The 19,553-nt window shown below is 33.0% G+C and overlaps 1 protein-coding gene across 2 annotated transcripts; it reads right to left on the reverse strand.

Moving 5' to 3' along the window:
* Positions 1 to 4,435: 4,435 nt before the first annotated feature.
* On the reverse strand, positions 4,436 to 19,301 carry LOC106074043 (tetraspanin-33-like). 2 transcript variants are annotated; one of them, XM_056004853.1, is made up of 7 exons: positions 19,088 to 19,301; positions 14,026 to 14,226; positions 13,195 to 13,368; positions 12,819 to 12,956; positions 12,378 to 12,425; positions 11,863 to 11,970; positions 4,436 to 8,271 (listed from the first exon to the last, which is right to left on the reverse strand). In XM_056004853.1, the coding sequence occupies exons 1-7, from the start codon at positions 19,166 to 19,168 to the stop codon at positions 8,257 to 8,259; spliced, it is 765 nt and encodes a 254-aa protein (XP_055860828.1). In that variant the 5' UTR covers positions 19,169 to 19,301; the 3' UTR covers positions 4,436 to 8,256. The 2 variants fall into 2 exon arrangements, with proteins under 2 accessions (XP_055860828.1, XP_055860824.1); XM_056004849.1 differs by having other exon boundaries at positions 4,436 to 8,787; positions 19,088 to 19,299.
* Positions 19,302 to 19,553: the final 252 nt, after the last annotated feature.

Raw genomic sequence — 19,553 nt, forward strand, 5'->3', positions numbered from 1 at the left:
GAGATATGGAGAGGCTTAGAGAGAAGGGGGCAGTCAGAGAGAAGGCCCATGACAATTTGTGTTTCATCCCAAACCATATCGGCTAAGCTTTTTATACCTCATTAAAAAATGCCCGTCTCGGTACTCAACAAGTATGAATTCAAGTTTAGACGAAGTTCTATGTCAAGGTCAATTCTGGGTACAGTCCTAAAGTGGGTTTTGTGCCTGAGTGAATACAGTAACCGAGCAAGTAGGCTTATATTATCTGAGTGCACAAGTACCAAATAGAGTTCAGTGCTAAATCTCTTCGTAACTTACCTAACTTCTAGAGAAAAGTTTTGAAGACTGTCAGAAATGTACAACTATTTGCTTCGATTCTGAAGATTAAGTATAAATGTAGTGTTTCACAAGGCTACACAAAATTCAGTTGCGACTTGCATATTTTTCCACATCTGACGCAGCCAAAGCCTTTTTTCGCCTGGAGTCCATTTAAATTTTCTTAAAAGTCTTCTGCGCATGTCTTCTACAAGGGCTTTTTCTGTGACTCAAATGTATCTCGACAAAGGATTTTGTTCTATCCAATGTTTTCGTAAAATTGTGTTTCTATTACATAAATTCGTATCGCTTTGGCCTTTATCATTTTAGCTAAAAACAAGGTTACAAAAGACAGTTTGTGTGGAAACACAAACTCAAAATCGGCCCCCGAAGAAAAATGTTTTACATAATTCGGATGTTCCTTTAGAGTTGAAGATAGTTTACTTCCTAGTCAAAACCTCCCGCAGGACGACGGGGGATGGGAGCAGGCATGGTTTGAACCTTCAACCGTCGATAAATCCGAACGACAGTCCAGTGCGCAAACCGCACGACCAGTGGTCCACCCAGGCAGGCTTCAATATTTTCAGAAAGAACATCCGAATGAAATTAGCCTATATCAAAGACAAATGAGAGATAAGAATGGAGAAAGAAGGCTAACAGATCTTGTGTAGTGCCCCAACGAGGGTGTCATGTAGCCAGCACAACGACCAACCGCCTTTACTTTTCCCCAACTAATGTCAGGTACCCATTAGAGCTGGGTAGACTCAGAAGTTGAAAATCCCAGTCTTCACCAGGATTCGAACCCGGGACCCCCGGTTCGGAATAAATAATGTAATTGTTTTGAACAGGCTCAATGTCATATTTGAATTCGGAAAAGAATATATTCTCCCTCGTTTAAAAAAAAATTTACGAAAATGGAGTTTACAAGATTACTATTCGTTTTAAATTAGGTCTAACTTATAATGCATACTAATTAGCTTTTTCTCTTTAAAAAACTGCTTGCATAACTGATTTTAAAAATTAGAATTTTCGCTTTCAGGAAAAAATAAGTAGCCGTTGCATCAGAACTTTGAATGGTCTAAAATATTGTGATGTCGGATTTTCAATATCTTTTCTAGTTTACGAGATCTAAACGGGACAGACGGACAGACATTTCACACAAAACTAAGAGCGTCTTTTCCCCTTTCGGGGGCCGCTAAAAAAAATAACAATAAAAGAGCGCGAATACAGTGATCAGTACAGCCAAATCCTGACTGGCCCCACCACATCACCAATGCGACTCGATCAATGAGCATGATTCAATTACCCACTCTTCATATTTTGTTTGCTGTACCAAATTATGGACGCTCATGATGAGAGAACAGTGAGCAGCGAGCCGCAGAGGAATAGCGACTGTCAATAAGGACAGTTCTGCGATAATGATTCCATTGTCCACACGTCAATTGATAGCTCCTGGATCATATCCGCTGTTCGATGAACACTCTTCATATAGTAGCAACTAGTAGGCGCTCAGTCGACGCATGCGTAATAAATTAAAACAAGTATGAGAGGGAGAGGCGTAGGTAAGTGAGGATTCACAAAAAGACACGAGAGTATTTATTATTAAGAGCTGCTAAACTGGGCACTAGATCTATAATTACAAAAGGAAAGCAACATTAGTTTTCTTTGGAGCATTTTTGTTGTTATATAAAAGCTTTTCTCGAAACAAGGAATACATGTAGCTGCCTATCTATGAAGTCAAGGCTGAATAGAAAGACTTATTAGCCAACACCGATATAGGCACCCCCACATGAACGCTAAGGTTTAGTGGAGTAGACTTTTAGATGTACACAATAATTATTATGTACACTAAAATGTAATAGTGTCATGGGCGTAGCCAGGATTTTTTTTCGGGGGGGGGGGTTTGGGGGGGGATTTGTTTCTCCCCCCCCCCGACCCCCCCCCCCCCCCTCGAATTTTTTTAATATGTATTTATGTGTGTGTGTGTAAATAATCTTTATTGCATTCTGACCCTTCATTCTTTCGGAAGACGTTTATTGTGCCCTAGAATAGGTTCTTCCTGGAGTTAGTGGAAAAATTGTAGATTCCCCGCCAATACTAGCAAGGGGGTCTGGGGTAGCGCTAGGAGCCGCCAAGCACTATTTCTGATATTGAAAGCCAACAAAATGCATATTCTGAGGTATCTACAGTGCTTTTTCCTGCTATTAAAAAGCTTTATTTCAAAAACCTAATGTGCTATTCTTATTGACTTAGACCCTCCAGCGCCGTTTGGCGCATTTGCCGTCAAGCTGTTTCCATAAAATTGGTGATTCTCTGACATTACTAGCAATGGGGTCTGGGGAGCGCTAGCGCGGGGCGAAGCCCCGCCGCCAAGCACTATTTCTGGTATTGAAAGCCAACAAAATGCATATTCTGAGGTATCTACAGTGCATTTTCCTGCTATTAAAAAGTTTTATTTTAAATACCTAATGTGCTATTCTTACTGACTTAGAGCATTTCACGTCAAGCTGTTTTCATAAAAATCTGTCACTGGTAATGTCTGACGCCTCTTCCCACCTGCCATGAGGACCTCAATGAATGAGTGGCGTCAAGTTGTACTAGGATATCATTGCAACTCTTCTTATGCGTAATTCATTTTGTCGGAGAACATGTCCCGCAAACCTCATGCGTCGCTCTCTCACAATCTTACTAAAGGGTCGACTCCCAGTTCGGCATAGGATTTCCTTGATTTAAACCCGATCTCTATAACTGACTACTAAAATCTGTCTTAGCCATCTTTGTTGAGCCACATTTAGTGTTTTTCAATTTCGGCAGATGACTATTCACTACAGTTTATTAAGGGAGCCCTGCCACTGGTAAAATGTGTAACCACTCTTGAATACGCTCTTGGAATTAAGTGACTGTAGTTTGCTTTAGATTTTATATCGAAAAGAGAAGTTTTATCGTCAAAATCATCTGTTGGGGGTTTTCCACCTCAAAATGCTCTGTAGGGGGATCTTAAACTCAAAACCATCTGGAGGAGTTTTAAACTTTAAACAAACGCCATCTGTAGAAGAAGGGTTTAAACTCAAAACCCCCGATTGGATTGGCTACGATCAAATAATTTTAGTGTGTAATTTGCTTTTTTTTTTTAAATTGAAGAGGTATTTTTAGCATTAAACCCCTCTGAATGGGGGTTTAAACTCAAAACCCCTTTTTTCAACGCTCATAGCATTTTTAGTGCGTAATTTGCTTTTTTTCTTACACTGAAAATGTATTTTTTAGCCTCAAAACCCCCTGGCGGGCGGATTTAAACTCAAAACCCCTTTGGCTGCGTTCATTGATTTTAGTGTGAGTAATTTCCTTTTATTTATATTGAAGAGGTACTTTTTAGCTTCAAACTCCACTGGAGGGGAGTTTTAAACTCAAAACCCCTTTGACTACACTCAAAACATTTTGAGTGTATAATTTGCTTTGTTTTTATTATTAAAGAGGTATTTTTTACCTTCAAACCCCGCTGAAGTGGGGTTTAAACTAAAAACTAAGTCAAAACCCATTTAGCTACGCTCATAACATTTTGAGTGCGTAATTAACTTTTTTTATATTGAAGAGGGGGTTTATCGTAAATTTTGGAGGGTGTTTGAAAATCAAAATCTCCCCTAACTGTGCTCTTGGTATTAGGGGATTTTCGTTTGCATTTTTGTTTTATAGAAGAAGGGGGGGGGGGTTAACTGCAAAAACTCCAAGTAGGGGGTTTAAAACTCAAAACCCCTAGTAGGGGGTTTTAAACACAAAACCCCTGGTATGGGTTTTTAAAACTCGAACCCCCATTGGTAAGGGGTTTTAAACTCAAAACCCCCTGGTAAGGGGTTTTAAGCTCAAAACCCCATTGGTTGTGCTGAGGCAATTGATGGTTTAGTATTAAAATCTCAACTTAAATAAACAAAATCAAAGCAAAAAATCATTCACTAAATTCCGATCCCCCCCCCCCCCCCAAGGGGGGGATTTCATTTCGGGGGGGGGGGGGGGGGGGGGGGGGGGGGTTTGAACCCCAAAAACCCTCCCCTGGCTACGCCCATGAATAGTGTAATAGTCTGTTAGGCTGCTTATGACAATGTTATTAATTAGTAAAACTAGAAAAAATCATTTTAACTATTCTGTAATATTAAAATATTTTATTGATATTTTTTTTTTGTAAGAAACAAGAAAAAAAAATCAAGAATGAAAAAGTCATTTTGAGAGGATTCGCCATAAAAAAAAATCAGATCAAATTTGTTGAAACATGCACAGGATCATATAGTTGACCTCATCACAATCTGGAGAGAGGAATCTCCATACGAAAAAAATAAAAGCACTTTATAAACTTAGGTTACATGTTTTTGTATTGTTTTTCCTATTAGTTTATTTGTGAAATAATGTACATTTACTAATAATTACAAAGTTGCAAGGAACCATGCATGCAAAAGTCAAACAAAAACAATGGTAAAGTTCTGGTCAGGCTGACCCATTGGTCAAAAAAAAATTTGACTAGTTAGTCCAAAATTACATGTACTTGATAATTAAAAACATTTAAAACAAGGTTATCTTTGAAAAATGTTTTTCTTTACCATGTCTTATGAAAATGTAAATGACTATAATAAAATATAAACACCCAAAACTGGTTTCTGTACTATTCTGTGTGGCCTCGTCACATATGCAAATGATACAATTTGATTTTAAAAAACTGCATGCACATTTCTACATCCAAAATATATTTATTAGTTCATTACAACAGTTGCAATGTGCATATCAATTTACACATTCCAAAACTTTGTATCTTTGTAAGCATTAATTGAAAAACAATGTCAAAGTAGTTCTAAAAATAAGCATGTTTATGAATGGAATGATCATAGAATCATTGATATCAATTTCTAAATATAAACAAGATTGTACTTCCTCCAGCATTCAGAATTATGGTAGCAAATAATTAAATCAGCGAAATGAACAAGGATGCTGTACGATAGACAAACTTTGGAATGGCTTTAATACTGTGTTTGTTACTTAAACATGTAGTATTGAGATGCACAGACAAAGCATAATGACAGCATAAAATATAAATTCAACATTTTTTATTGCTAAATTTATATTACAAGTTTAATGGATGTTGAAAACCTGAACTTATATACACGTATATGTATGTCTCGCATATTTTGTTTTATTTATTATTTACCAGCAATTTTTTTGTATGATCTAGAAATTCTACTCTTTCACTGTACAAAATATGTACAGAAGATCTCAAATAAATAAATAAAAAAGAAACATTACTCTGCATTAACTTTAAACAATTGTCTTTAAAAAAAGCAACTTTTTAATTAGTTATAGAGCAACTTTTCTTTCTTTTTTTTTAATTCTCAGAAGTTTTTGATTCTTAAAAGATTAAAGAAAAATGCTGTCTGCGTAAAAAGAGAATGTATATATAGGACAAGGCACTCATAGTGTATGGCAAGGTATTCTTGTTGTAATTACACCTGCACCGGTGAGGTTAGTGAAAAAAAAAAAGTTTAGTTTTTTTCTTTAAAAAAAAAAGGTGCTAGAGTTTCTGACTATATCAAAGTGAATCGATTCCTGCGTAACAGATATGGTAAAAAGTTTCTACATAACAAGATCAATGTTCACCTTGCCCTCCAATCAAAAGCATGCTTTATGAAATGCATGGGGATTGTTTTTTGAGTTTAAAAAAAAAATATATTTTATGTTATTACATTTTTTTGTTCATTTACATTCATATGAAAGCCAACTTGAAAAAAAAGTTATCAAAACAAATCCCCAAGGCTACCAACGAAAGCAGGGCCAAGGAGATCACATACAATTTAGAAAATACATGAAACTACACACATATATATATGTATAATATATAAATGTTATATCAAATTAGAGTTAAGAGATCTTTGAAGTACATTTTGTCAGCAACATTAACTTACTACAGTTATATTTTTTTTTACAATACAATGAGCAGGTCTGATCAGGTTTAAAAAAAAACAACTGGAATCCAACAAAACTTGAGTCAATCCATCAAACACACAAAAACCTTTTTGCCGTCTAAGAACTCTGGGACAGATGAGGTAAAATTATCCTACCATTTAAAAATGGTGTTGTGGACAACACATGTCACCCACCTTTACTTTCCTCATAATATGTCAGACACAAATTAAATTATGTGAACGCCCAGGTCTTAAATAGAGACAATCTTTTGGTTTCACCATGTCCCCATGATACAGCATGATACCAAATATATCCATAGTTGAAACCAAATGGAATTTCAATTGAATGTTCAGGTGATTATATTCACTTTAATATTCACTTTTAAAACAATATAATATTTTTAAAATGTGCGATATTGATATTTAAACAAAAATAATTACAGATATAATAATATATATATAGTATATATACTAGAAGGAAGTAACCATTTGTTCACCAAGACGTATTGATAAGAAACACTAGTTCTAAATCAAATATCTTAAAATAATGAATCTTTTTAATAATGATGTTTCTTTTGTTCTTTTCTTCATAAACTTGTTTCAAAACGATTGGTACAGTGCAAAACATTAGAATGTGTCACTTTATTTCTTTCTTACATAATTTTGAATTATATTATGTATAAAATGACATTTGATATTTTTAGGTAAAAAAGACAACCTTTTAAGAAAATAGCTTATTTAAAGTAATCAGAAACCCAAGAACAAGAATAAATATAGTCTCCAACTAAATAGATAATAAAGTTATTGCTGTACACACACACACACAAAATTAAATACAAAATGTGCTGCGCTGTTGACATAAATATATGCTCTGGCCAATAAACAAAAGTTATCACAAACCCCATTTACAAAAAAAAAAAAAAAAAAAAAAAACAATTATAAAAATTGAAAAGCAAAAAAAAACTGCACATCACATTAAGAAGGATAAAATAGACTTACGTCATGAGAATATATAAGTAGAAACTATTTTTATCTTAGTTATATCCATGTCTTCATTGATTCAACCCCCCCCCCTTGTGCCACTGAATATTGATATGAAAAAAAGTATATCAGTGAACAGAAACAAAATGAATAGTAAATACAAAGCAGGGACTTGTACTGTGAGACTATGTAGACAACATTTTGTTCTAAGGAATTTGTAATTTTAAAAAAAAAAGGTAAAATCCACAGTATCAAACATTTAACATCATCTTAATGAGCAAGACGATAATTCACATAGAAGACAATTTTTTTTTAAAGTTAACTCTCAACTCTTGCCTTAAATATTTGTCATGGCTAATATTTTGTCAACTATGTAGTCATTAGCAAAACATTTATCTGAAACTTAAGACTCCTCCTGAAACTGCATAGACAAAAAGTCAACAATGTACATGTTACAGCAAATGAAGACGCATACAACTGCTAATAAATGCTTATGGTACCATAGTTGCCAGAATTGTGTATACAGCCTTGCATAGATAAAGCATTTAGTTCAAATCAAAATAAAAATAGCTCAAAAGATTATTTGTTTTTTTCACAAAACAAAATTATTTGGTCAGTGAAAATATAAAGTCTCTGCAGAGGAACAGTCTTTGAACTAATAGGATGGACAGCTAATTGGTTGAGTATATAAACTTAGGCATAACAGCAGCAAAGAAATGAAAAGACTGCTAAAATGTTCCAGAGACAAACTAGGTGGGCTACCGCCACATTCTGAACAAACAAACAAATATTTGGAACACTAAAATAATCCTCTCTGCCATAAAACAAAGAAAGAATTTTGTACAGATCCTAATTCCAGAGAAGTGTGGAACAAAAAGATATCAATCCAAAGTGCTCCAACCTAAGTGCCTGAGAATAATTCTAACCTGAACAATGTCCTATCGCAACAATCTGTGATCTGCTGTCAATGATTGACAGTATTTAAAAAGAAACAAGTTAGGTGGATGTGTCATGCTCTTCAAATGCAGGAAGACAGATGTCCTTAATTTGACCTCAACTGGAAATCAAAAAGGAGACAACAGATGACTATTTAAATGACAATGTAAAAACCGCAGTAACAACTTGGACAATGTTGAGAGGATTGTGCATAACAGAACTTTCAGTTTGATCAGTATTACAAAGGATCCATACACAAACACAATAACAAAAGACACAGACACACTAATATAACATTGATCAGGCTGGGTAATGATTGTAGACAAGCGTACAATCATTGTTAAAAAGTAATGTCAGAGATGTAAAAACAATGATTTAGATGACAGAGCTATTTAGCCATCAAAATAAAAGAATGAAATAATTTAAGTACATGACCAGACAGACAATGACTAGCGAAAGAAAATAAATGGATTTCCATGATGTACTCCATTATTGAGCCTTATTGCAAAACTTGACTTTGGACATAATTGCTTTATGGCCTTCTTATTACTCATCTGTCTTGATGGTATCGTCTCCACCTCGCCAACTGATCTGATATCTGACCATCCAGTGTACGTGACAGCACTATTCCCATAATCTATAAGAAATAATTTATTCAGATATGAATTTATGCTTAGAAGTAAATACAATTCAATAGAATTACATAAGCAATATGGAAATAAATTTACAATTATTATTGCTTTTGTAAATTCTATGGAATAGTATAGAGCCAGACATCTTGAAAGTTGCTGAATAATCATGAATGACAAAAGACAGACTTTCAGAATCTGAACATTGTCTAAAAAAGCGGTTCTCAGCCTTTCAAGCTCGGCGACCCCTTATTATTATCTCCAACTCTGATGCGACCCCCCCCCCCCACACACACACACACAGCAATAGAAGAATAGACAAAATACAATCCATATTGTGGTCTTAGGCGACCCTTGACAAATCGTCAATCGACCCCTTAAGACAGTAGTTCTCAACCTTTTAAGCTCGGCGACCCCTTTTTACAATTCCCCCACTCTGCCGCGACCCCCCCCCCCCACCCTCACACACATACAGCACTAGAAGAATAGACAAAAACAATCCAAATTTTCGATGGTCTTAGGCGACCCTTGGCAAATTATTAATCGACTCCCAAAGGGGTCGCGACCCACAGGTTGAGAACCCCTGCTCTAAAAGGACATGAAAAGGGAGAGAACTAAATTGTGGTGTTTTTATTGGACTTAATTTCAATGGTCAAAAGAGTGTGGTGGCATTATAAAGTGGGCATTGCATTGAAGTATGAAAAAAAAAAAAGATTGCTGAAAAGTAATCAACATATACCAACTATTTCAATATAGTTAAGCACAGGTATCAGCAAGTATATAATGAGTTTAATGATGCCGATGATTAAATATGTTAGCTGTTCAAAGGGATGTATCTTATTTTATAAAATACATATGTTACTTTAAAAAAGTACATGATTCATCCTATCTAGAACAATCTAGTCGTGCATATCAATAACTTAAATTCCTGGCTGACTCAGGCAACACATTCTATGCTTTAACAACACTAGGGAAGAATGAGCATTAGTATAAATTTATCCTAGCATATGAAACAAGGAATGTGCCTTTATCTTTGTGTCTAAATGAGTATTTTATTAGGTTTCGTTTTTGTATTAGAAGATTATGGTTCAATGGTTCAGGGTTTCTAAATTTAATGATTTTACTAAAGGTGTCACTCTAATCAAATGTTTGGAATCTCATGGCTCTATTTTGTGTCTGTTCACATTCTTAATGTTTCCTTGAGTTGAGGGGGTCCCAAACAGAGGATGCATATTCTATTATTGGCCTAACCAAGGTTAAATAACATTTTAGTTTTATTTTCTTATTTGTTTTGTAAAAATAAACCCTAAATGTTAGTTTGATTTTTTAATAATTTCATCAATATGAGGATTCCATGATAGTTTTTTATTACCATGAATAAGATCAGTGGTATTATTTAGTTTTTGTTACTCTTATAACTGACATTTTTCTGGGTGGAAAGATATACTCCAATTTGATTCCCATTTCTGTAATTCATCTAATTCTCTTTGTAAAATGTCTGTATCTTGTGTTGTTTTTAATGTTCTATATATTAAGCAATTGTCTGCAAATAATCTGGCTTTAGTTCCTGAACTAATGTAATTTAGTAAATCATTTATGTAAATTAGAAATAGTAGTGGACCTACGACTGTTCCTTGAGATACAACTGAGTTTACTGTCATTGGTGTTGATTCAGAGACATTTATTATTACAGTTTGTTCTCTCCCTATCAGAAAATCCTGAATCCATTGATGTTATGAACCATCAATGAAAAAATATTTGTTAAGCAAGCTATGGTAATGAACTTTGTCAAATGACTTAGAAAAATATAATCTATTTGCTCATTATTATCTAAGCCTTTTGAAAAATCATCAATTAGTCCTATTAGTTGTGTTTCAGATTATCTAAATTTCCTAAAGCCATGTTGGTATGGAGTAAGGACATTATGTTTGTCTAAATAGTTTATTGATGTTGCTACATACTATGTGTTGTATGATTTTACCTGTGATGCTGGTAAGTGATACTGGTCTGTAGTTTCCTGGGTTAGATTTTTCTCCTTTTTTTTTTTTTTTAAATAGGAGAGTGACATTAGCGTCTTTCCACTCCCTTGGTACTCTGCCCTGGTGCTAGCTTATTGCTCAGTTCTTTCTAGCTGGAATACCATCAGATCCTGATGCTTTATTCAGATTAATGTTCAAAAATAGTATTTGGATCCCATTTTCTTGTACTTCATATGTTTGTAAAATGTTTTACATGTTTCGAATGTTCCTTCAGAGTTGAAGATAGTTTACCTCCTAGTCCAAACCTCCCACAGGACGACGGGGGATGGGAGCGGGCAGGGTTTGAACCCTCGACTATCGATAAATCTGAACGACAGTCCAGTGCGCAAACCGCACGACCAGGCAGCCATCTCCTATGTTGTTGACTTGGTTCAAATTAAGTAATATGCCTAGTCTCCGAGGGCTGAGAATGCTGATGCAAATTATTTATTTAGCATGTTAGCTTTAGTTTCATTACTATTTTGTGTTAAGTTATTATGGTGCTACTCCTGTTGTTTCCATTTTCTTATACTTAATGTATGACCATAGGTTTTTATTGTTTTACTTAGATATTATCTTGTTTATGTTTTCACTCTGCAGCTGTCTGCTTACTGTTTGAGTTAGGTGTTTAAATTTAATATACTTTTTATAAGCTCTTTCTGCCATAGTTTCTTTAAATTTTCTATATAGGTTTTAATCATGTTTGCAAAGTTTCTTTAATTTACTATTAAACCAGCATTTATTTATTTTGTTTTATGAGTATTTATTTGGTATTTAATTTTCTGCAATGTTTTTCAGATAACTTTCAATGAAATTCCAGAGGCCATCAAATAGGAGTTTAATGTCTTTGTCTTTTTCTGATTGCTTCTGAATGTTTGTTGAAATTTTAATGCAGCTTGGTGTAATTATGTTAGGTTGCCCTTTGTTCCAGAGTAAGATTTTTCTTTTGGGTTTCATATTGGTTGCTGCTTTTATATTTGTATTTTAACAATATCATGGTCAGATAGTCCAGGGATAATATCACACTATAGCACTAATCCAGGTCTGTTGGTTATATTCACTCACCTGAGGTACAGCAAAGCCGATTATAATACCTCCTACAATTGGCAAATTATTCTCAACCACTTGCATCACTGCAGATACACATCCAACAATGTAAATATTAGTGGAACCCTGAAAGGCAAACAGAAAAAATTATGAGGCAGGGATAGCCAAAGAAACAGAACAAGATGTTATTAATGAAAGTCATCTGAGCTTCTAAAGATTAATCTTAGAGTTTCAGTATTGAAAACTAAATATTATAAGTATTACAAATGAATAAAGATATCTATGGAAATTATTTTGTATTTTAATAGTTTTAAAACTGAGATTCTATCTGGTTTTGAACCATAAAAAGTAAGGAATTTAATAAAGTAGCTCAATATGATATGATGTAAAGTTAAATTGATAACATTTTAATGAAATTTTATATGCTTTGATCTGTGTTAAAATTTTTGTACTTAAACAAAATAGTTACTATGCAACTATTGTTATCCAATTTGGACCGTATAAGTGCAAATGAAAAATAAAGTCTAACAAACCTTTTCATTTAATGAGTTGGCTCCACAAAGGATATTAGTTACTCCGGGCTGAAAGAGAAATGATTGATACCATTAATTATGATGAGGAAGATTATTTATTTAAAAAGAAAATCTCTATAGAAACAAAAAGAAAAATGTATAAACAAAAAAAAAAGAAAAAACATTGTAAGATGCAAGTTCTGTAAGTAAGAAAATCTAATATCTGGAGCAATTTTGATTACAAATAGATTATGAGGACAGAAAGTCTTCCTTGCTATCTTCCCAGCAAAGGAAAAGACCCAAGGCTTTCTGTTACTGATGATATCAGAGATATATGAGTATTTAATTTAAAAAATTGTACAGATGAACTACAGGTTTGAGTCCTACTGGATGTTAAAATTGACTGACATAATGGCTCAATAGGTAAAAGTTAGTGTAATTTTAAGAAGAGATAAAACTTACATAAATTGTGTCTTGCTTAGCACAACAGGAATGAGGCACAGCACAGGCCATAGCATTCTTGTTCTCTTTGGTACAATTGTAGTATTGGTTGTTATTCCAGTCTCTATAACCATCTCCAGACATACCACAACAGCCAAGCTATTAAATAGAGGATTGTTGAACTTTTTACATACAGAGGATTACATTAATTTGCAAATACATTTCTAAACATATGAAGGTTATATGATATATGTAGAGATATTAATGACTTACTTCTTTTTACTCAATTGCAATACAATAGTTGTGCTTTAAAAATTGTTCAGCTGAGAATATGGCATTTAAATGTATGAACAAAATACAGAGATGCAAAAAAAAATATAAAAAAAAACATGTTTACCTTTTCCTGTATCAAGTCAACCAGCATTTTCTTATCTTCTCTCTCAGTATAGAGTGGTATCAGTTCATCTTTTAATGTCTTCACAAACAAATCTCGGAACTCATTTGACTTAAGGAACACATAAACAGCACCACCAACTTGGCCCAAAAAAATGATACACAAGGAAAAATAATACTGAAAGAAATAAAAAAAGTTTTTTTTTAAACTCATGAAATAAATAAATAAATAAATAAATATATATATATATATATATATATATATATATATATATATATATATATATATATATATATATATATATATATATATATATATATATATATATATATATATATCTATATATATCTTATTAAGGATTAAATTTACTTGCATTATTCTTAAGTTAAAAATTTAACAACAGTAAAACTTAAGCATTGTTAGGAAACTTATAACACATGTGAGTTCGCACAGCTGCTCAGTTTTTCAGACGCTCTTTAAAGAACTGGATAACTGGATTTAAAACAATTAATTACAAGGGAAAATGGTCTTCGAGTCTTCTACTCCAAGTGTCTCTAATGTCACTCCTACTAGCATCACTAAACATGCTGTATTTCCTGTCTAATTTTATCTACTAGACTCTTTTGGTCCAAAGATTACTACATGAACAAACTATTAAATATGTATCCTAACAACCTCTAAGTTCTATACTACAATAACTGAATAACAATAGTTTGTTGAATTTGCAAAACATTTAAATAGTTAAGTATGTAATACATTAATAGGCCCAATACGGATTAGCTTTTTAAAGCAATTAGCTTTTTAAAGCAAAAAGTGATTGTTATATGTACTTACCAGTTTAATAAGACAAGTATTCTCTCTTAGAGCACCAAGACAGCCACAAAATCCTAGTAGAAACATGAGACACCCTATGATGATGGCAAGTATTGACAAATCAGTGATGAAATCAAAAACAGATCTTACGTCTTCAAAAGAGAATGTTTCTTTCTGAAGATGTGCCCATATTCCTATGGCAAGCAAAGATAATCCTGCTAACTGTATTTAAAAATAAAAGAGAAGAATTTTGTTTCAATTATGCAAAAACTATAAAAAAAATAAAATAAAAGTTCCCCTTTCAGACCTTGTGGTCTATAGGGTAGATTATGTAAAGGTCATCTGTTTCTGTGGCCTATGGTTAACAAGGGTGTCATGTGGCCAGCACAACGACCAACCGCCTTTACTTTTCCCTAACTAATGTCAGGTACCCATGAGAGCTGGGTAGACTCAGAGGCGCCCGAAGATCATGAAATTAAAAATCCAAGTCTTTATCAGGATTCAAACCGCGGTCCCCGGTTCGGAAGCCAAGCGCTTTACCACTCAGCCACCGCGCCTCCAAGCAAAAACTATAAATTAATATTTTTATGACTATTCTTTTAGATCTATTTAGGTTTGAGAACTGATCAATAATTCAATAAAAATTGTTGTGAAATTTTGATAAGAATACTGCAGAGCAGCGGTTCTCAACCTTTTAAGCTCGGCGACCCCTTTTTACAATCCCCCTTTCTGCCGCGACCCCCCCCACACACACACACAGCAATAGAAGAATAGACAATAACAATCCATATTTTCGATGGTCTTAGGCGACCCCTGGTAAATCGTCAATCGACCCCCAAGGGGGTCGCGACCCACAGGTTCAGAACCCCTGCTGTAGAGTAAAAATAGTATGATGATGTGGCCACATTGTAAAGTCTTTAGCTACTGAACTGAAATCTTCTCAAGTTTGAATTTTGGTGAAGTTTTCTTTTTTTTTTCACTTTAAGTCTTATATATATATATATAAAATATATATTAAATAATTATTGATATAGATCCAGTCTCTACTAGTCTCTAGAAATTAGTAGCAACTAGAATATCTATAGATATAGAATAATATATATAGATATATAGAATAATCTAGATCTAGATAATAAATAAGTACAAGGTTGTCCGGGAAGTATTTAAGACATTTAAGTATAACAGTATAGTATATTAATTTATTTAAATTTATTAAAGTAGTTCTACATTCTACTTAATTCTACTAGTTAGGCCTACAAGTAGAAGTAGATCCAGATAGTTACTATATATAGTTATAGTACTATAGACTATAGATCTCCTAGTCTTGAATCTATATCTAGTATAATTAGAGTTAATAGAGTTACAGTTAGAGTAACTCTAGACTCCTATAGACTAGCTAGACCTGAGATTTTATCATTTATTTTTATCATTCAGATTCTTTTTCTAGATAGTGACAATAGTCGATAGTGATAGACAATACTCAGAACAGAATACTCAGTACTGTCAAGAGTAAGTAACTTAGTAAGTACTAAAATAGTTTAATACTAGATTAGGTACTTTGACAAAAAATTCAACTTTAATGAATCTAAATGAAACTAGTATAGTTAGATAGATCTTTTTGAATGGAGTTCATTGATACCTCATTTATGCTTCTAGGTTAATTAGAACATAAGTTATGACCATTTTAGTGTCGGAAATTTAGCCTATTAAAATACCCAAAAAATTGTGACCGAAAGGAGGAGCTTATACATTTAAATTGCTATAGCTTTTTAACGCTTAAAGATAATGTAATAAAATTTTCCATAGAAATGCGCAATTATGTTCTGATAATTATGACAATTTTAAATCTGGGATATCTATTAACACTTTTTTGTGTTAAAGACCAACTGAAGAGGTTTTTATCGAAATTGAGATAACTATTGATTATGATAGTAGATGGTATCAAATATAGTTTCTAAAAATTTGAGTTAAAATAAATACATATTTATACTAGAAAAAGTCATTTGAAAGTGTAAAAAAATTAACGAGATTTGAAATAGCTCTGTCATGGCCGAAAGCGGAAGTGACGTTATAGTATGGAAATCACGGAAAAATGTCGAGCTCAAGACACTAGATCTAGCTAGACCGCCTAGACCTAGAGGATTCTAGATCTTATTTTTTGTTATTAAGACCAGCTTAACGTAGACAATTTAGTCTTATTACTAGATTGTAACTAGATATGGATTTAAATATCTAATAATAGATTTTTAGCTACATAGATCTATATTTTTTTTTTACTAGTCTTAGTTTAGATGTAGAATAAATCTAGATCTAGTCGTAGATCTAATTTAGTATAATATATATAAATAAATTACTATAAAAAATAAATAAAAAAAAAACAATAATATAGGAATATAAAAATATAGTCTTATGACTTATATAGTGACTACTGACTAGCCTTGGCTATAGGGCTAGGTCACTTCACTAGTGGTCTGTAATATTAATATATAGATTCTATGTCCTGGGGAAGGTTCTGTCTAAATCTTTAGTTGGTCTATAAAAGTCTATTCTTGTTTTGTAGTAGGGCCTACTACAAGATTTAGAAGACTATTATCACTTATAGTCACTATAGTGTCTATAGTAACAATAGTTTTTAGAAAGCATATAATTTTTACATATATCATTCTTAAGGAAGGTATAGATCTAGATTTATAAATTAATAAAATCTAGACTTACTAAACTCTTTCATCATTAGACTCCAAGAATTATAAGAATTAAGATAGATCTACTATAGACCTTTATAGTATATAATCTATTTATATTCTAGTAAAGTAGCACTAGATTCCTCTAGGCTGACATTAATGTTTATATTCATTTAATATTACTTAATTTTTCATTTATGTATCTATTACTAAATAAATATATAAATATATTTTTTTTTAATTTATTGTAGAAACCTGACATTGGCTAAAAGATGATCTGATGCGTCCAACAGTGGATGGCTGCCTGATTGTGTGTTATGCCAGCTGGACTGTTATTTTATAAGACTGTTGAGCATCTTTTACTTACAAATCTAAAAGCTGATGCTATGACACTCAATGGCTTAGAAGAAATTCTGTCAGTTTTATATGGTTATGACAATAATCTTTAATAAATAAGTCTTATACAAGGACAGTAAAGATTATTATTATTATTATAATCATATTTTCAGTTGCTTTGTTTTAAGCTAACGTTGTCTTAAATTTTTAGAATTAACAAATTTGTTACATTTTCTTTATAAATACTCAAAAGTGAAAAAATATTCTTTTGGATAAATTTCAACTTTGTGGGACATGCCCTTTATATTTAATGCAAGCATAAAGTTATAAGGCATTATCTTCGATTCCGAAGATTAAGGATGAATGCAGCATTTCTCTTGATCACATGAACCCAGTTGCAACTTGTATATTTTGTCATATCTAATTCATTATACAGACAAACCAGTGGTTTCTTTGGCATATAGGAAAGCAGATTGTCTTTGAAAGAAACAGCTGAAAAGCTCTGACTAGCTTGCTAAAGACAGATGCAGACGACGAAAAAAAATTAAATTATTACAAATGCGGAATGCATAGTTTGTTTATATATTTATAAATTAGTTAATGAAATGTAAATATTTCCAGTAAGACACTGTTTACAAAGATATTTTAAAGAAAATTTAGCACCCAAAAGTTATTTAGCCAGATAAATAATTTAATATTAGAACTTGAAATATTTAATAGCTTGAACCTAACTGATCAAATATATTACCTCAGCTGTTTCTGCTCTTATTATCTTATTTAAATTAAAGTATTCTGATAATATTCTAATAGTTATAATGTTTTTTGTTTGGACAATAAAGATTATTATTATTATTATTACTTTGAAAATATGTTAATATAAGAAAAAGTAAAAGTGAACTATTAGTTAGCAATTCTGCTTTATAACAGCATTAGGAAAAACAAATTGAGCTCTTCATTGCTATCAGCTTTTCATTGAGCTAACTGCTTCCAATATGGGGATTACTCTTAAATTTTTAAATCATATAAAAGTTAAGGAAGCTGAATTTGTACTTAGTGTGTAAGTAACTATCTAGCTTTGACTTGTTTCTCCCCACCCCATCTCTACACACAATTACACATTATCATTCCAAGGGCATTTGAATAAGTGAATTCCATTAGTCAAGGAGCTGTTTCTGCAACCATAGTTTCTAGCATAAAGATCTATTTAACTATCATCGTTATCAGAACGAAAAATACCGGTAATTGAAAGAATTGGTGATAAAAAAAACAATTGCAGGTGTACTGCACGATATGGTGGACAGAAACACTGTGTTGTGGTCAAATACTGGGTACGCATGAATGGATCTAAGTTAAACCGGCTTGCTAATTTTGATTAGCTTACACTCATAGTCATAAAAAACCACACGTGGACTGTAACAAGAGGTATAGTAGACTGATCCACGTTGTACGGTGGACTAAAACTCGATAATAGTACGCTTGATTGGATCTAGGCTAATCCGGCGAACATTAATTCGCTTACCTCTAAATTTAGTAGCGTGACCTAGTTTCCAAACTATGACGTCACGGACCAGTGTAGTGAGGGAGAAAGACATCTCGAATGGCTACGAGACTAAGACTTTTTAGTGTCCCTAAAATCCACATTAAAATGCTAATATCTCATTAACGGCTGAAAAGTTATAGAAAATATTTTGCATACACGTTTTTTTAAGCATTATATTACAGAAAACAAGTATTAAAACGGTTTCTGTGATTGACCCCAAAACCTCTTCAGTTGGTCTTTAAGCCCTTGATGTAGACATTTGTAGGGGTAGGTGTTGAAAAACGACAGAAATAGAATACATATTCACTAAGACTAAGTGTAGATTACTGTGTTACAGTGTGTCAGTGTGTAACTTGTATTACACTTGTCTTGTAGTCTTGTTACTTGTAAGACAGTAACTGACTATGACTAGTATGACTATAACAGTATAACTGAGACGACTGAGTTAACTGAGTAAGTAATTTAAGTAATTAGTAAGGTAAGTGAGTAACTCAGTAAGTGTGTACTGTAGATCTAGATGGCCTACCCAAAATGTAAAGTTGAAGAAGAATAATATGTATTTCAATACTGGATTCACAAAAGTATCTCGACTTGTGCAACATGCCATTGTAATAATCCAAAATAATCAAAGAAAGGCGTATTCTGTAATTCATTTCATATTTCCCATTTCTTTATTTATATCCGGAAATGGGACTACGCCGCCATATTTGTTGGATTAAGTCAGCCTTTGTACATAATTAGAGGAGTTTCCTCCCCTTACGTCTTGAAAGAAAGAACAAAAAATGGGGAGAAGGCGTAAGGAAATTGAGAGTAGAGACGCCTTTTCGGAAGGTGCAAATGACGTGGACAGGGTCTAGTGAGAAGAAAAACTAGTTGTGTTTTGTGTGTGTGTGGGGGGGGGGGTAAGTATCTTAGTAAATAATAGAATATGCATTATCGAATGGGACCTTTCAAGGAAACATTAAGAAACTAGAACATACACAAAATAGAGA

This window comes from Biomphalaria glabrata, chromosome 1 (genome assembly GCF_947242115.1).
Source record: "Biomphalaria glabrata chromosome 1, xgBioGlab47.1, whole genome shotgun sequence".
Taxonomy (NCBI): Eukaryota; Metazoa; Mollusca; class Gastropoda; family Planorbidae; genus Biomphalaria; species Biomphalaria glabrata.

What these genes read in the sequence shown, in the direction of transcription:
- LOC106074043 (XM_056004849.1), bottom strand. Translation starts at nt 19,168, where the DNA reads ATGGCATGTTGCACAAGTCGAGATACTTTTGTGAATCCAGTATTGAAA. An exon ending in TCTTCAACTTTACATTTTGG is followed by an intron (nt 14,227 to 19,087) that starts GTAGGCCATCTA and finishes TTTTAAATACAG; the next exon opens with TTAGCAGGATTATCTTTGCT. An exon ending in TTGACTTGATACAGGAAAAG is followed by an intron (nt 12,957 to 13,194) that starts GTAAACATGTTT and finishes TCTATTTAATAG; the next exon opens with CTTGGCTGTTGTGGTATGTC.